This window comes from Pipistrellus kuhlii, unplaced genomic scaffold (genome assembly GCF_014108245.1).
Source record: "Pipistrellus kuhlii isolate mPipKuh1 unplaced genomic scaffold, mPipKuh1.p scaffold_m20_p_6, whole genome shotgun sequence".
Classification (NCBI taxonomy): Eukaryota; Metazoa; Chordata; class Mammalia; order Chiroptera; family Vespertilionidae; genus Pipistrellus; species Pipistrellus kuhlii.
The window spans coordinates 24,105,399-24,124,180 of record NW_023425562.1 but is presented as its reverse complement, the minus strand read 5'-3'; the positions used below and the strand labels follow the sequence as shown (position 1 = coordinate 24,124,180).

General features: G+C 44.1%; 1 protein-coding gene and 1 long non-coding RNA gene across 11 annotated transcripts in view; both read right to left on the bottom strand.

Moving 5' to 3' along the window:
• Window positions 1-8,946: 8,946 nt before the first annotated feature.
• Window positions 8,947-18,782, bottom strand: part of ARFGEF2 (ADP ribosylation factor guanine nucleotide exchange factor 2) — an 83,841-nt gene continuing 74,005 nt past the window's right edge. For 3 of the 10 annotated variants that reach the window (XM_036417947.2, XM_045574256.1, XM_036417948.2), the window contains 4 exons: window positions 17,070-17,238; window positions 15,942-16,080; window positions 10,052-10,169; window positions 8,947-9,536 (listed from right to left, as the gene is read on the bottom strand). In XM_036417947.2, the coding sequence (XP_036273840.1) occupies window positions 9,360-9,536; window positions 10,052-10,169; window positions 15,942-16,080; window positions 17,070-17,238 (603 nt within the window). In that variant the 3' untranslated portion in view covers window positions 8,947-9,359. Of the gene's footprint in view, window positions 9,537-10,051; window positions 10,316-15,941; window positions 16,081-17,069; window positions 17,261-18,782 lie in introns of those variants that run through there. The other 7 variants (XM_036417952.2, XM_036417951.2, XR_004984310.2 and 4 more) reach the window with 7 other exon arrangements.
• LOC118707545 lies at window positions 10,655-13,290 on the bottom strand. Its single transcript, XR_004984317.1, has 2 exons — window positions 13,053-13,290; window positions 10,655-10,801 (listed from the first exon to the last, which is right to left on the bottom strand). It is a non-coding gene; the product is annotated as an uncharacterized LOC118707545 (long non-coding RNA).

The following is an 18,782-nucleotide window of genomic DNA, read 5'->3' as shown; positions in this document are numbered from 1 at the left end:
CATCAATAATCCTCATTTTATTGCTTATCTTTTGAAATGTTGAAGGGATGTTCTTGCAGAAGGAAGGAAAAGGTTATATGAATTATTGAGGGAAGTTAAAAAACTAGTTTGTCCCAACAAGTTGGTGACTTCTGAATGAGGAAGAAGAGACAAACTAAGAAGGACAAGGGAAGTTGTGTGGAAAAGGGATCTTGTAAAAGGAAATTCATGTGTGAAGGATGCTGGGAACCAATTATGGGAACGTGTTTACCTCCTAACCCAGCGGGACTGTTAACTACTATGTGAACTCAGGTGAAAGCTGAAGTAGCTATGAAAAACATGGCCTTTTGTGTTGTTGTTAATCCTCAACCAAGGATATTTTTTTATTATTATTTTTAGAGAGAATGGAAGGGAGGGATGGAGGGAGGTGGAAAGGAGAGAGAGAGAGAGAGAGAGAGGGGTGAGGCACATCAGGTGGTTGTTTTCTGAATGCAGCCCGGCAGGGCTGGTGATTGAAGCTGCAAACCAGGTGTCCTTGATCAGGAATCAAACCTGAGACCCTTTGGTGTGCTGGCTGGTGCTCTGATCACGGACCCACACTGGCCGGGACCATGCAATGTCTTCGTAATGAAGTCTGCCATCTGACAATGTGTTCTTGTTTTGTTAATCCTTAGCAGAGGATATCTTTTCCATTGACTTCTTTTTAGAGAGAGTGCAAGGGAGGGGGAGAGACACAGAGAAAGAAACATTGATGTGCGAGAGACACATTGATTGGTTGCTTCCTGCATGCCGCCCCACCAGGGCTGGGGATCCAGCCTGCAACCCAGATACTTGTTCTTGACTGGAATCGAACCGGGACCCTTCAGTCAGTGGGTTGCTCTAAGCCCTGAGCACTGGCTAGGGCATTTGACAATGTGTTTTATTCACAAGGTTATTAACGTGAATTTCTGTTAATTGCAAGACTGGTTTGGTGGTGATGAACTTTGTATTTCTGCTCCAGAGCCAGCAGATGGCAGTACTGTGCTGTGCTCCCCACCACTGGGGCCCAATGATACAGGGATCTCTACCCAACAGAGGCAGACCCTTTGTGGGAGGGCCCCCGTGGGGGACTGAGGGGAGCGTCAGGGCTGCAGTGCAGGAGAGGGATGAGAGACAGCGCTAATGCTCTCAGCACTGAGGTGGTGAGGGCAGTGCGCAGAGGCAGTCTCAGAGCCAGACTGCAGGCTTTAAATCGAGCTGCGTGGCCTTGGGCAAGGTTATTGACCTCTCTGAGCCCCAGGTACCCCTCTATAAAAAATGGGGGGTGACGAGGATAATAGGACCTAACCTTCTGGTGTGGTTGTGAGAATTAAAGGGGAAGATGTGTGTGTGCCGAGCAGATGCCTTGCACATTAAGAATCCAATAAATGGTTATTACTGTCGCCATTAATTTGCTGCCAGGCGTGACCACAGAAGTGAGAAAGCTGGAAATGGCTGAGATGGCGATGGCATGGAGAGTGATCAGTAGGGAGGGCCCGCGGGAGGGGTGACCTCTCGTTCCTCCTTTGGGAGACCGAGGATCCCGGAATGTGGAGCTGCAGCCGGAGCCCTTTGAGCTCCCGTGACCGGGGATTGGAGGCCCGGCACCTTCCAGAACTGTCTCCGAGGCAGTGCTGCCGCGGGCAGGCCTGGAGGCCAGGTGGGCCTCAGGCGGCAGCTTCCTCTTGGCTCAGAGCAAGGCCAGTGGAGAGGGCAGTGCCAGCCCACGAAAGCACAGGAAACGAATTCCCTTGAATTCGGGCATTGTTCTGTGACCATCCTGGAATTCCCATTTAAAAAAGATCCCTGCATTATTCCACCAAAAATTAACTGAGTGCCCATCTTGTGCCTGGTACTGAGCTCCGACTGGCGAGACTCAAGGGCAGTTATGGCTCCTGCCTTCACGGGCTACTTTCTAGCCGGGAGCCGGGCCTCAGACAGACCCTGCCCCCGGCGCTGGGCTCCGGGGAGGCAGGGAGAAGGCGCCTGAGGAGCTGTGCTTGGCCGAGGCCTGAGGAGGAGAAGCCAGACAATCTCGGGAGAGAGCATTCGGGGTGTGTGTGTGTGGGGGGGGACAGCAAGGGAGAAGCCCTGAGGCAGGGGCAGGTGTGAACTCTGAAGACGTCAGGCCTCTCCAGTGGGTCAGTAACGTGGAAAATGAAGGCGGTTTATGGATTGACGGAAAAGGGGTGAGACGAGGGCAAGAGAAAACACTGGCCCAGCCTCAGCCTCTCCTCCCTTCCTCTTCACTCTGCTCCTTTTCTCCACTTTTGCCGAGTAAGCAAAGGTCAGGGCGTGACCCTGCCTGCTCTAACCAGGTGTTTGCAGTTTGCACCGAGCAGGTCAGCTGATGGACAGGAGCCTTGGGACGTATGCCCCTCAGAGACCAGCACCGTGTTCTGGTTGACGACCCTCCTCCCAGGTTGGCTGGGTCTGAGTCCCAGCTCTGCCTCTTCTCACCTGGGTGACCCAGTCACACAGCCTCAGTGGGCCTCTCGGGGCCTCAGTTTCCTCATCTAAAAAATGGGGGTCCAGCTGGCCACCGTGGCTCAGCTGGCTGAGCGTCATTCCAAGCACAGAAGGGTTTGCCTGTTTGATTCCCGGTCAGAGCACATGCAAGATTTGCGGGCTCGATACCCAGTTAGGGTGCGTTCAAGAGGCACCCAGTCCATGTTTCTCACTCACATTGATGTTTTTCTCGCTCCCTTCCTCTCTAAAATCAATAAAAATATTTTTAAAAATGGAGGTCTAATACTGCTACATACGCATAGGGTTGTTCACTTAGTGCCTGGAGCGCAGTAAACGAAAGGTGATATGAACAGCCTGCTTAGTGCAGTGCCCAAAGGGCACAGCGTTAGCACAATCCCTTCTGCGGGAAGCATTCCTGCAGCTCCCATCGCCTGCCCACTGGCCTGCCTGCTGGCAGTGCTTTGTTTTTGCTGCTTTTTCAAAACCCCCAGCACTCTGGGGAAGAAAACCAATATGCCATTATTTGAGCTAAAATGCACTTAAGCAAACATATTTACTAGAACACATGGGAATTTCTCTCCTTTAATTTTTTTCAATTACAGTTGACATTCAACATTATTTTATTTTATTTTTAAATAATTCTTTATTGTTGCCCTTATGGGTTTGGCTCAGTGGATAGTGTGTCAGCCTTCAGACTGAAGGGTCCCGGGTTCGATTCCAGTCAAGGGCACATGCCTGGGTTGTGGGCCTGGTCGCCAGTGCAGGAGGCAGCCAATTAATGATTTCCTCTCATCACTGATGTTTCTATATCTCTCTCCCTCTCCTTTCCTCTCTGAAATAAAAATATATATTTAAAAAAGTAATTCTTTATTGTTGAAGGTATTACATATGTCCCCCTTTTCACCTCATTGACCACCTCCAGCCCGCCCTCACCCCTGCCCCAACCAGGCCGTCAGCATCCTAATGCCCATGTCCATAGGCCACATGTTCATGCATACATGGTCTTGGTTAATTACCTCCCACCCACCCACCCTCCCCGCCTTCCCTCTGAGGTTCCACACACTGTTCCATGCTGCCATGCCTCTGGATACACTCTCTTCATCAGTTTATTTTGTTAGTTAAGCTCCACAGAGGAATGCGATCATGTGATACTTGTCTTTCTCTGACTGACTTATTTCACTTGGCATGATACTCTCCAGGTCCCTCCACGCTGTCTCAAAGAGATTCTTTTTTTTTTTTTTTTTTTTTACTGCTGCATAGTATTCCATGGCATAAACGTACCACAGCTTTTTTATCCACTCATCTACTGATGAGCACTTGGCCTGTAGACTGTGCTGCTATGAACATAAGAGTGCATACATCCTTTCTGATTGGTGCTTCGGGTTTCTTAGGATATGTTCCTAGAAGTGGGATCACTGGGTCAAACGTTAGTTCCATATTTAATATTTTGAGGAAACTCCATATTGTTCTCCACAGTGGCTGCACCAGTCTGCATTCCCGCCAGCAGTGCACTAGGGTTCCCTTTTCTCCACATCCTCGTCAGCATGTGTCATTTGTTGTTTTGTTGATGGTAGCCATTCTGACAGGTGTGAGGTGACACTCCATTGTTGTTTTAATTTGCAACTCTTGGATGGTTAGTGACTTTGAGCATTTTTTCATGTCTCTTGGCCATCTGTATGCCCACTTTGGAGAATTGTCTATCTAGGTCCTTTGTCCATTTTTAAATTGTATTGTGTGTCTTCCTTTTGTTAAGTTGTATGAGTTCCTTACATATTTTGGATATTAACCCTTTATCAGATGTATCAAGTATGTTCTCCCATTCAGTGGGTGCTTGTGCGCGTGCGCGTGCACGCGCGTGCGCGCTCTCTCTCTTTTTTTTTTTTTGCTATGCAGAAGCTCAATATTACTTTATATTAGTTCCAGGTCACATGAGTATTTCTTAGAATAAATCAAGATAAATTCTTTAAGCAAATCTGAATTAGGTTAATGAAGAGGATGCTATAGAAGCTTTATGCAAAGATTGGGAGTCTCTTGGAAAAAAATGAAAATTCCCTATTAAATAAAACTTTCCTCAAAGACTCAATTATCACTTGAGCACCAGATAAGGTCAGCTTTTGTCTGGAAATAGGCATTAAAAAATACCTATTGCCAGAATCCTTGGGGCAGTCCCATCCTTTCGTCTTTCCTTTTGCTGTGGGTATATAGTTGCATTTGCTAAGCTGGAAACTCCCGAGGCATGACACAAATAACTAACCAAGGACAATTCAGCGGATTTCTTAAACTGGACAACAGGCATGCTTATACAAGTTTGCAAAAATTCCCGGGAACCACTCTGGTCTCTTGAAAATGGAAACTTACTTTTGCCTAAAACGTGCCCCATTCTGTTGGCAGGACACAAATGCAGTACAATGCTGAGGTCATCTTTCAAAATGCTTAACTAAGAGGCACTTTAAACCAAGTCCAGCTGGTCCTTCCCCAGCCAGGGACCTCAGCCTGCTTTCCTCCTTAGAATGGGTAAGCAGAAGTGACTTTTTTAATAACAGGAAGGCCAACGAAAGCTGAAAGTGTATGGCACAGATGGACTTGTAGGCCTCACAAAACCAAGCTGAAGAAGCCTTTTTAGACGAAGAGAAGGAAGTCACTTCAGTTAAGGTCTTTTCGACCTCAGCGCCACTGACATGGGGCTGGGCAATTCTGTGTGGTGGGCTGTTTAGCAGCATCCCTGTTCCGCAGTTTCCATTAACCACTTCCGGGGGGGGGGCAGATACACCCCACCCCAACCCCAGGTGACAGCCAGAATTGTCTCCAGATGTTGCCACTGTCCCGAGGACAGACCCGGGAACCACTGCTCTAGATAAAATAAAACCCAGGCTCCACCTGCTCTGCGAGATGCTCTTAGAAGCCTTTTCCAGGGAAAGGGTGCCCTCTTGAAGCCCTCACCAGGAGCTCCTGAAACATAATGCCACAGACATTTACTCCAGCGAATTAATAAAGATAACAACGTATCAGTGGCGCATTTTAAGTACAATGATTTACAACTTTAGAATGTTTCAGAAAGGATGGATTTTGTATTCAGAGGCAGTGAAGCCAGGCCTCGAGCTTACCATCTTCCTATGTGGGCATTCTGGGTGAACCTCAGCACTGCCTCCCACTCAGCGACCAGCTGGCTGCCCTGCGAGTCTCCCTCTGCAACCTTGCCCTCAACGCCAGCAAGAGGGGACACATCAGTCTTTTCTTGGGAACAAATGCACTGACCAAACTAATTAATGAGTGACAGTGGGTTCAAGAGAGAAATAAGAATCGTTTAATGACTGGATTTCCTCCCCCTTTAGGGGTGGGGGGAAGGAGGGAGAAAAGGGGAACCGTACTCGGAAAGCCCCCAAACCCTTAATTAATATTCTCCCATTGTCTGACTGGTGTGGCTCAGCAGTTGAGCATCAACCCAGGAACCAAGAGGTCACCTGTTTGATTCCAGGTCAGGGCACATGCTGGGTTTGTGGGCTCCATCACCAGGAGGGAGTGTGCAGAAGCAGCTGACCCATGTTTCACTTTCATTAATGTATCTATGGCTACCATAAGAACAAACTAACCCCAAACTATGGCTTGATATACATATGAATTACTCCATGAAAACCAGCTTTACTTTTTAAAACTTTATTGATTTACCACTTGATTAAAGCATGGGATATTTTAACAGTATTATACATAATATTTTTACATAGAAAACTTTACATAGCATTTCATATTATATAATTCTGCTTATTCTTTCAAAAATGTATACATCCATTGGGAAAGGAATACTTTTCATTAAATTACCAATATTAAATGCACTTAATCATTGTGTTTAGATTAAACAAAAGTAGCTATTAACGTTTAGGCATTTTAAGAAGGTAAAACATGTATGTTGCTCGTAAAGAAATATTTGATATGCAGATAAAATTCTTTAAAAAATTAGAACACTGAGAAAAACGACACCTTTGATGAGTATCTTTTTATGACAGCAAAGATTTCCAGATATATTCATTCTTTTAAACACTCAACTTTGGTTTCTTTGTTTCCCAAACTACAAAGCTGCTGATAGCAAAACTCCAAGGTTTCACGTGAGTCCAAGCTATGTTTACCTTAACACAAATATAGAAACAGAATTAAAAAAACGCAGTACTGAGAATCCAGCTTCTGTTTAAACCAATACCATTTGGATCATAACAACAAACATCTGAATGAGATGGTCATACTTTTGTCAACAGGTTCCTTTAATAACTATTAAAGACTACTAAATCTATAGCCATAATCACAAAAGAACTTCAAAAGGAGTTTTTTTCTTTTTTGCGTTTTGTACAAAAGTCACCTGTCAGAGGAAAATGTTTGTGTTTCCAGATATTATTACACAATTTCCATGTTTATTCTTTGGTTGTATGTGAGGAATACCAGGGAAAAGTGTGTTTGTTCTAAAGATGCGTATTTGAAATGAAATTTCCCATCTGTTTGTTGTTAAGATACCAAAGCTGGTGATTTCTATAAAGGACAATAAAGGAGAACAAAATTGCTCAAAGCAGCAGTATTATAACAAAACTTCTCTGGAGACCCGGCACATACAATCAACACGTAAAGCATTCTGGGAAAGAAATAAGGCCTTGGAAATGCTTCCCTCTTCTCCTTGGCTAGTACACGGGGTCCCGGCCCAGCGAGCCCACACACCCTCTCACTAGTGTTTGATGGCACAGCCACGGGCGCCACGAGACAAGTGGAGTTTAGGCTGAATGGCTTATTACTGGAGGTAACGGATTCCTCTGTATGTCACGGTCTGAAGATAAGAAAAATTACCCTTAATGGTTTTACGTCCAGTTTTTAAAAGTCCACGCTGGTACAATTCAAATGCCTCATTTAGAAAATGGAATTGTTTAAAAGACAAAGTTAAAAAGAAATGGAAGCCTGAATGTAACAAAATGTACTACACAGTTCTTACTCCACAAAAGGAGGCAAAAGTTAAAGAAAAGGCAGGAATATACTGGAAAAGTCTTGCAGTCACTGTCCATGAAGCAAATGTCATATGACAATCTCAGAAGGAAAGGAAAAATCTCAGGGATGCAGCTGTACCGAAAATGTAGTGAACATGCGTGTTCCCCGTTTATGCTTTATACAAGTGTCGATGGGGAGGACCGACGTGTTGGGCTGTGACAGAGCCTAGAACCAGGAGTCAGCCAGTCTTAGGACGGACGGCTCCCACGGTCAGGGCCAAGATGTAACGGATTCAAGACAAGTCAGTCCAGTGTGCTCTCCCGCGTCCCTTCCTGTTCCACAGCTCCTCGTAAATGTGTGTAAGTAACGTAAAAACACAAACCTGCTTTTTTTCTTTGGTAAAGAAATGAAAACACTTTTAGGGAAAGAAAAAAAAGTATACAGAGTACTGCTGGCCCAAACCAAACATTTCTCAAGGCTGTTGAAAAGAAAAACATTTAAGAAATGGGTTTCTCAATAAACAAAAGCACCAGAAATCCTTCTCTATCAAGAAAAAAAAATCTGATTTTATAGATAGGTTCCCAACTTACTAACTTCTAAGGCACCAGAGTTGACACTGTTATAACCCAATTTACAGGACGAAGGGCGTCGGTAGAGTGTGAATGCTTTACGGACTCTGTAACACTTTCTAATGCCGAGGGCTGCTCCAGGCGAGCGGCGGGCGAGGACAGACGTGAGGTGTGTGCTCTTTCTCACGGGCTCCGAATAGAGGGAACGTCCAAGTACACAGCCCGTGTTTACATAAGGTGCGTCAGAACCCAGTTCCACTGCAGCTGAGAATATTGCACTATCATTAACACAGAAAGGGCCTCAGAATGGAACCTTCCAAAGAATTCAGCTCCTGGGCTTAGATCAGCAGAAGCACTGGGCACATGTCGCCTCCTGCCAAGGTCACGGACCGAGGTCAGGGCATCCCGCTCCGCACAGCCACTGCCCTCTCTGCGGCCCCTTCACTGGGGACCGTGCAGAGCCAGGACACTAACCATTGGTACGCTCACTATTCTGAGGTAAAAATAAAAGGTTTACTCAAATATAAACTAACTCTTAAATTACTACTTCATATATTAGATTTCAGTGTGTGAGATGGACCAAGTATCCTGGAAATTTAATTTGATACCCATCCACCACAAGTACTTACTTCAAGGAAGGCTAATCTTCATTACATTTTTTTCTTTTCCCATAGACTTTTCCTCCCCAAGTGACTAAAACAGGCAGAGCAGGAGGCACTACTTCTCTTTAACCTTGCACACTCTTCTAACTTAATCACTAAACCCTGCCTTCAATCAAATCTCCAATCATGTTTTGTAAAATACTTTAAAAATCACTCAGACATAAACAAAAACGGAAACACCCTCTTCTGTCCCCTACATCTCCCCAAACTAATCTACCGAAGCTGACTCACAACTGACAGACACTCGGACTTGGCTAACACACTCAGACAACAACAAACCCAGCGTATAGGGTGGCACTCGGCCGTTACAAGAAATTTTATTAACAGACTAACAGTCACGAACCGATACAGCTATGTCCAGTATTTAAAGGAGAGCGACTTCCTCTGACAGATGGCTGCAGTCCATCCTGGGACGTCCCCAGAGAGGACAGCATGTGCAGCGACAGGTCTGACTGGCAGTTCAGTCAGTGGAATGGAAGGACAGAGATGGGAGACTCCCCGCCCGCTGTGCTAACTGGTCTGCAGCAGTTTAATACAACCACACGCCCTATTCAGGGCCGCGGAGGGACCAGCGCAGAGGCCAGCGTTATCCAGACCACCCTGAGCTCCAAGATGCCGACTCCTGTTTCTAGGATCTGCCCCTTCAGGAGAGGGGCCAGCAGAGGCGATGTGGCGAGTTTTCTGCAGGGCAGCAGGGCCAGGGCTACCACTCTGGTGGCAGGGTGCCTGCTGCCTGTGCTGGCTCTTCGGGAATCCATATCTTATACACCACACCTATCCGCAGGAAGAACTTCCGCAGAACCGCCCGGAGCTCAGGGATCAGGTCAAACTGCATGATCTCACACAGGTAGGGGTAGTACTTGGAAGCATGTGCTTTAAACTTGAGGGGGGAGACAAGGAGAGAGAGCACATTAGACACAGAACTACTTGTTACAAAAGTGTTCCCCTCACTTTGAACTTCTTGCAGTATTGGTGCTTCTTGCTATTTGAAAGTTGGTGCAAAAAATTTTCCAATTAAAACTTGTTTTCCTTATATTTAACTCCAAACACAAATGTAGGGATAGCCTTGCTACAAAAGGCAACTTCAGTTTTAGTAAAACAAGTTCCCAGCGCTAGACCAGTGCTGCCCAATCTCAGTCTTTTCCAACAGCCTCACTGAGGACACTGCCGTGCTCAATAGCCTGCATGTTGCTATGGCTTCAACGCCAGCCTTTCCCAGCTGGGTTCTGAGGGAGAAAAACCCAGTTACCCAAGGCTTCCCTTGTCTGCAATGAGCCACCCTCCCCCGTCATGTACAATGCTACTGGCCATGTAAGCATCCTTGGAAGAGTTGAGAAGATAGTTACCTTGCACTCTGAGTAAAAAGCCAACCCAAACCTGTTTATTTGCTTATACCTTTTCATCGTTTATTTTGAGGGTTTTTGTTAGGAGTAACAGCAGGAGACTGGTCCAGGCCTCCCGATGGCTTTCAGAGTTCACGGTGATGAAGTAGGCGAGAGCCTCACTGCACACACTGCAAGAATCAGAAGGGCACATGGAACGAAAGATGAACAGCTCACGTTCTACGGGGTGGAGGACGCTTTATTCTCACAGTGAGTATTTACCAAGCACCTGCTCTGCTGTGCCATCCTGAGCAAATCTGAGCCTCAGTTTCCTCAGCTGTAAAATGGGGATAAATAACTATACCAAACTCAAGGGCTGTTGTGAAGATTAAATGGACTACGTATGTTAAATGTTAGCTAAGCTCAGCCCTGGCACATAGGTGGGGCTCAATCAGTGTTTGCAGCACAAAAAGCATGAGAACTTATTATCCACAATTAATTATAACCTGCCTTTTTCTTCTCAGATCACATATGATTGCTGTACTTAAAACATGTTATGCTAAAAACATGTATGTATCTTCTTTAGAGAAACTTTACACAACTATGTAGGTAAATCTCTGTTGGGTTTAAGTTGAAATGAGCAACTGGTGTGTCCTTTAGTCCTTTTTTCAGTTTGACTTGTTAGTCATATACTCTTTTTGTAAGAAGCTGAAAAGTGCATAAGAGTAAAAAAAAGGAAAATATCCATAATTCTATCATCCTGAGGGACATGTGACAATATTTTGGCATAGTATTTCCTTCCAACTTTTTTATGATAAAAAACCTCCCCACAAAACACTGCTGAAGAGGGAGAAACAAGATGGCGGCATAGATAACTGCCTAACTGCAGCCTCACACAACAATTTCAAAAAATACAACTAAAATATAGAAATGGACGTTATCCAGAACTACAGGAAAGTTGACTGACTGGAAACTCTACAACAAGAAGGAAAAAGAAAACCAGAAGGAAAATCAGAGGAGCTGTAAAAGCCTAAGGTACGGAGCCACGCGGTGCGCGCGGAGAGGACGGAGCCAGAGAGGAGGGGCGGCTGAGTGCCTGGCTGGCATTCCCTAGCGGGAAGGAGATAAAAGCTCTGGACTGTGCTGAACCCCAGTTCTGAGCGAGACCCTGGGGACCCAGACACATACAGAGGGAATCTGGGCTGTAAGGTGGAAGCTCAGGGGAGTGGCGAAAGGCAGAGCCCCGGAGTCACGCATATTTCGCGCAGAGGACTGTTGATTGAGCCGCTGGATTGCCCTAGTGGGAAGGAGATATAAGTTCCGGACTGCTCTTAACCCCATTTCCAACTGCACTGAACCCCCGTTTCAGGCTCATTGGGGGAGAGACTAGACTGCCTAGTAGCGGGTGAAACTCTAGGGCACATGTGTCAAACACAAGGCCCTCGGGCCAAATCCGTCCCGCCAGGCCTTGCAATGTGGCCCGCACCGCGCTGTCATCACTGCACTCCGCTGCGTTTCCATCACAATGACAGTTTATGACTGTTCAGTAAACCATTCGGCCCGCGATTTAGGCTGGATTTTAGATTTTGGCCCCTTCTCTGATTGAGTTCGACACCCCTACTCTAGGGCATCTTTCTCTCAGAGGTGCTTGCAGCAAGTACAAAAGGATACTGAGGAACACTGAGACTCAGGAACCTCATAGGGCGGGGCTAACCAGAAACCAAGGCTGTAGGCTCCACCCTGAAACTCTGCCCCATCCAAGCTGAGCACAGAGGCTCTTGCAGTTTTCCAAGTCTAGTCGAATAAGGCTGTCTCCTGGCATAGATACAGCTGATCCTCCCGCCCTACCAACTCAGGGAAGCAGCGAAAATGCCAAGACAAGGAAACAGATCACAAACGAAAGAAATGGAGGACAAAAAGCGACTGGATATAGTGTTCAAAACCACGCTTATAAGGTTTTTCAAGAATCTCCTAGAAAAGGCCGATAAAATAAACAAGACCTATGAAGATATGAAAAGGGATCAACTAGAAATAATAAAGGATCAACTAGAAATGAAGAATACATTCTCTGAAATAAAAAAAATTATACAGAGTCCTAAAAACAGAATGGAAGATTGCAAGAATCAAGTCAAAGATTTGGAACACAGAGCCAGAGGACACTCCTCCGCAGAAGCAAGAAGACAAGAGAATCCAGAAAGTTGAAGATAGTGTAAGAAACCTTTGGGACAACTTCAAGCGAACCAACATCAGAATTATGGGCGTCCCAGAAGATGACAGAGAGCAAGATACTGAAAACATATTGAAAGAAATAGTGACAGAAAACTTCCCCCACCTGGGGAAAGAAATAGACTTACAAGTCCAGGAAGCGCACAGAACCCCAAACAAAAGGAATCCAAAGAGAACCACACCAAGACACATCATACTTAAAATTCCAAGAGCAAAAGACAAAGAGAGAATATTAAAAGCAGCAAGAGCAAAGCAGGTAGTTACCTATAAAGGAGCACCCATACGATTGTCAGCTGATTTCTCAACAGAAACCATGCAGGCCAGACGGAAATGGCAAGAAATATTCAAGGTGATGAATAGCAAGAACCTACAGCCAAAAATAATCTATCCAGCAAAGCTATCACTCAGAATCGAAGGCCAGATAAAGAGCTTCACTAATAAAAAAAAACTAAAGGAGTTCATCACCGCCAAACCAGAAGTATATGAATTGCTGAAGGGGGTTCTTTAGGAAGAGGAAGAAAATAAAGATAAAAATTATGAACAACAAATATGTAACTATCAACAAGTGAATCTAAAAACCAAGGGAATTAAAAAACCTGATGAACAATATTAACTGTTGAATATAATAGAATCAGAGGTATGGAAGGGGAGTGGACTGACAATTTTTGGGGAAAAGAGGAGTGGGGGTGTGGGAAGAGACTGAACATAAACTGTGTACCTATGGATGAGGACAATGGGGGGTGGGGAAAGGGCAGAGGGTGGGGTGGGAACCTGGTGGAGGAGAAAAAAAAATGAGGAACTTTTGTAATAATATGAACAATAAAGACTTATTAAACAAACAAACAAACAAAAAAAACACTGCTGAAAATCCTAAGTATACAACATAGTTTTATATCTGCTTTTTTGGGGGTGAAACTTACTGATTTCCACATCAGAGAAAATATTTTTTAAAAACTTTATTTTTAATGGGTGTGTATTAATATTCTATTATAGATTATACTGTAATTTAACAGTTGAGCTGTTTTAAATGTTTTCTTTTTATAAGCCAACAATATTAATGTGTGGGAATATTTATTTCTATATTTTAGAATTAAAAAAAAATATATATTTTATTAATTTTTTACAGAGAGGAAGGGAGAGAGCGAGCTAGAAACATCAATGAGAGAGAAACATCGATCAGCTGACTCCTGCACACCCCCCCTCACTGGGGATGTGCCCACAACCAGAGTACATGCCTGTGACTGGAATCGAACCTGGGACCCTTCAGTCCGCAGGCCGACGCTCTATCCACTGAGCCAAACCGGTTTTGGCTCCATCTATTGTTGACTATATTTTAGAATTTTTTTAAATAGATCCTGTCACAGTGGATTACTGACGCAAAGGAGTGAACATCTTTAGGTTCCTGATTTATAACGACACCTGATTTCCAGGAAGAACCTGTCAATACAGCCCACACGGAGGCACAGAGGCAGCAGTGCACACTGCTGGTTTAAATCCTAAAGGTGTAAATGGAGCCAGGCCCGCATGGCTCAGCAGATGAGTGTTGACCTATGAACTAGGTCACGGTTTGATTCGCGGTCAGGGCACATGGCTGGGTTGCAGGCTCAATCCCCAGTAGAATGTGTGTAGGAGGCAGCTAATCAATGATTCTCTCTCATCATTGATTTTTTTTCTCTGTCTCCCTCTCCCTTTCTCTGAAATCAATAAAAATATATTAAGAAGAAGAAAGGTGTAAATGGAGGCTCTGACATAGCATCTTGCCCAAGAAACTAGGTGGCAAAATCTACTTTTTCTGTCTGGGGAGCTCCCAATGGCATCTCACTGTCTCCCCACAATCAAAGTAAGTATCGGGTCTAGTAATAATTAATGTCGTTTTTAAACATTCGTTTAAATCTTGCTTGGCGTTGACTTGCATTGACATAACCTTCAAACACGTGGTATCTACAGAACGTGTGAAGTGCAATTAACAAGTTTTGCTTGAAAAAGTTTGTGTTTGGTTTGGTTTTTGTTGCAAAACTAGGGCTAAGAAGATGGCGGATGAAGAGCATATTCGGCACTGCATGCTTTACGAGTTCCAATTAGGAAGAAAAGCAAGTGAGGCTGCAAAAAACATCTGCAGTGCTCTTGGTCAAGATGCAGTTAGCGCCAGAAAATGCCAGCGTTGGTTTGAGAAATTTCGCGAGGGAAATTTTTCGTTAGATGACAAGAGTGGTCGAGGCCGTGTGTCCAATTTTGATCAAGAAGCTCTTCAAGCTCTTTTGGTGCAAAATCCTCAAATTACCCAACAAGAGCTTGCGACAACTTTAAATTGTTCACAAAAAACAATTTCCAATCAATTGCGTGCACTTGGCAAAGTCCAAAAGTTTGGAAAATGGGTTCCTCATGAGTTGACCGACAACAACCGTAATCAAAGAGTCACAATTTGCAGTTCGCTCCTCTCTCGTCAAAACCGTTTGCCGTTTTTAGAGCAAATTGTTACCGGAGATGAAGGATGGGTGCTGTATTTTAATTTGAAAAGGCGGCCTCAATGGTTGGACAAAAATGAGGCTCCGCAGCCCATGCCAAAACCTGACTTCCATGCAAAAAAAGTGATGTTGTGTGTTTGGTGGAATTTTAAAGGAATTCTTTATTATGAACTTTTACCATCTAACCAAACCATTACAAGTGCAGTGTATAGTGCCCAATTGGAAAGGTTAGCCCAAGCTTTAAGAGAAAAAGAACCCATGCTGATTAATCGGAAGGGCGTAATTCTTCACCACGATAACGCACAACCGCATACTGCAAGAATCACTGCTGAAAAACTGCGCCAGTTGGAATGGGAAGTTCTCCCTCAACCTGCATATTCTCCTGATATTGCCCCTTCCGATTACCATTTGTTTCGTTCTTTGCAAAACTTTCTTCTTGGAAAAAAATTTAATAATGAAGAATGCCTCAAAAATGCATTGACCAAATTTTTTGCATCAAAATCACAAGAATTTTACAACAGAGGGATTAAAATGCTTCCTGAGCGTTGGGCACAAGTAGTAGAAAACAACAGCAACTATATTGTTGATTAAATTTTGTTGTATTGTTTAAATAAATTCGATTTAAAGTATTAGAAAACGACATTAATTATTACTAGACCTAATACATCGTGGCATTCATATGGTTCTATCCATTCCTCTTGGAAAGAAGAAGTGATAGGATGTCAGGGCTGACAGTGCTCGGAAGAGAACCTAGCAAGGACTTCAGTTCAACCCTGCTGACTGAGCACAGGGCACTTTTCACTGGCCTGTTTTTGTTTCTGAGAAAAGGACAAATTAAAGAAATGTGGCGCTGCCATCTTCAGGGCATTAAGAAAAGTGAAAATGAGCCCTAGCCGGTTTGGCTCAGTGGGTATAGCGTCAGCCTGCGGACTGAAAGGTCCCAGGTTCAATTCTGGTCAAGGGCATGTACCTCGGTTGCAGGCATGTCCCCAGTGGGGAGTGTGCAGGAGGCTGCTGATCAATGGTTCTCTCTCATTGATGTTTCTAACTCTCTACCCTTCTCTCTTCCTCTCTGTAAAAAAATCAATAAAATACATTAAAAAAAGAAAAGAAAATGAAAAGTCACCAAAGAGAAGGAAAAACACACAGGAAACAGTATGAAAGAACATCCGTGTATAGGTACTTTTCTCCTGCTCTTCTCAATTCATGGTATTGCGGTGGTGCATTTTGTGTATCACAGATAAGCAATTTAATCAAAACCAATTTTCTTACTTTAAGAGTCGCTGCTGTATTTCTTCCCAGGAATCCCTGCGATTCTCATCGACATACATTCGAAACAGGATCCTCAGACAACAGGCCAGGCTGCTGGTTTCTTGTTTTAGAAGGTTGGGTTTAGACTTGCCTTTAAAACCTAGAGATCAGATCGTCACTGAAATGGTGCACATTCTAGGTTTCTGCTGAAAAAAATCTGGGAATCTAATCTAATCTAGTAAAAAGTACCCAAACAGCTCACATTCTTCTTCTTTTTTTTAAATGTTTTTATTGATTGTAGAGAGGGGGCAGCTTACATTCTTAACATGGCTCAAATGTGATACCAGGCAAAGGCAGTGCGGCAGCTCACCGCGCTCTGTGTGAGACACGGTCTCACTGCCTGCTCCTTGCTCCCTGCTCCCTGCGACTCTGCTCACTGGCTGGTGAAGCCATTTGTTTCAGCTTCTCAAGATTCTAGCACGTTGCAAGAATTTTCCCCTCACAAAGCACGGTTAAGAACACATTTTCTTAAAGCAGTACCAATCAACCACAGAGATGTGGAACCCACTCTCAGAGGCAAGACCTTAATATAGGCAAAGACAACACATCTAGATATTTTAAAGTCAGAGAGAAAAATGAGATTTAAAAATTTGAGTTAAAATAGGTATTTGGGGATTTAAGTAATGGAAATACATAAATTATATAAAGTATCACTATTGTGCAAAATTAAAAAAATGAGCTTCCCACCATCACCCCAGGATTTATGTACATATTTTTGGAGGCGAGGAAGAGAATAGACCCCTAAAAGCTTCAGAAAATGAATGAATGCTTTGTTTCTTCTAGACTACTACACTTATTATATCATCATATAACAATTTTAATCTAATGTAAATTTTTTTTATTTATTACATCAATTCAATTCTCTTTCAACTTGTTTTTCCATAAAAAACTGAGAATCTCTCACAAGCCACAGTATTCCTGGTACTGTGATAACATCTATCCAGCAATTCCTTTCTTTCTCCCTCAGGCATGGAAACAGGTGGTGAGTTATTCCAGCTATGTGTACAATGTCAGGAATCTCCCAAAGGCTTTAAGGTTTTAGGGTGATGACCACTGTGGCCGCCTGTCCTATCTGCTGTGTGTCCTTACCTGCTCGCCATAGGACAGTTCGCTGCTCGTAATTGGAGTTGAAGGCTTTTGAGAATGAATGGGACTCCTGCAAGCAGTCCAGCAGCTTGAAGAGGTGCTGGGAAGACATGCACTTATACATGCCCTGATCCTCCGTCTCTATGTGGATGTCCGCATCCAGCGTGTCTTGCTAGAAAGGAGAGGATAGAGAGCTAGGTAAGGAAGATGAAATGGTTTTGGACATGGTGATATCTGATACAGGGAGTTATACTTTCCAAAAATCCTATCCTCTGTGTAAGACAGACTGCACTCCTTAACACCCTGAACTATTTCCCATGAAGACTCGGCACACTGTCTGGTTAGAGAATATTCTGAGCTCTGGCACATTGGTGGGCTTTGCTGGCCAATGTTTCAGTTTGGTCACTATTGTCTTTATGGCATGAACACTATATTTCTCCAATTAATTCACTAAAGGAGTGCATTGTTCTCTTTTTATTTTATAAAGAAATTGGAAAATTGTAAAATCAAACTGTAGTATATGTGACAGAAAATGTAAGTCTCAAAATATACTCCCTGAAAGATAGAAATTATTAAGCAAAGCCTAACTGGAATCTTTAGCTTCCGCGGTGATTAATGAACTTAACCATTTAACTGCCACACATCCAAAACAGAAACCCCCGCGTCTATAGACGCTTATAGTGAACAAAGGGTTAAGTTCAACAACTGTGTTTTCCAATGTGAAGAAAACAACACATAAAAACATGTGTGAAATGCTAGAAATTTTATTGAACACGTTGCCTGAAATGTGAGATGCAATCAGGGATTCTATATCTCTTGAGCCTTCTTGGAATGGACCCCATCCTCCTCACAGGGCAGAGGTTACAAGAGGACAAAAGGGGCAGAGTTTGCAATATTCTCCAAACTGATCTAGAGTCAACGTCTTAACAAAATCACAGCAACTTCTTTGCAGAAACTGACAAGCTGTCTTAAAAGTCATATAAAATGCAAGTGAAGAATGTCCAAAATATCTTGAAAAAAGAAGAGCTTTGGGGAGCTTGCTTCCTGCCAATGTCATCAGTTTGGCTCCAATAAACTCTTACATATATATAAAAAAAAAAGCACAAAATTTGAAGACTCATATTTTCCAATTTCAAAGCTCAATAAAAAGCTGCAGTAATCAAGACTGTGGTAATTGGCATAAAGGTAGAATAAAGATCCATGTAACAGAACTGAGTCCTTATAAATCTAGAATAATAAAAGCATAATATGCTAATTACACTGGACAGCTGAACATTTGGAATGACCTTTTGGACAAAGCCGCTGCCACAGCTGTGAGGGCCAAGATCCTTGCACGAATTTCGTGCATCGTGCCTCTAGTATATATATATTGATATATAAAAGCCTAAGCGACAGTCTGAGCATCAGCTATGATGCACACTGACCATCAGAGGGCAGATGCTCCAACCAGTAGCTATGTGTGCAATGACCACCAGGAGGCAGACACTTAACAAAGGAGCTGCCAAGTGACAAAGCGCCCTCTCCCCCTCTGGGACCCCTGGGGAACGTCAGACTGCCGGTTTGGCCTGATCCCCGCAGCCAGGCCGAGGGACTCCATCTGATGGAGGGGCCTCGTCACGCCCGCTGCCCTTTGAGCCCGGCGCCGCCCCAGGTGCTGCTGGCCAGGAAGGGACTGCAGGAGGTTGGCTCCAGGGCCTGTCTGGCCTGTCTTGCCTA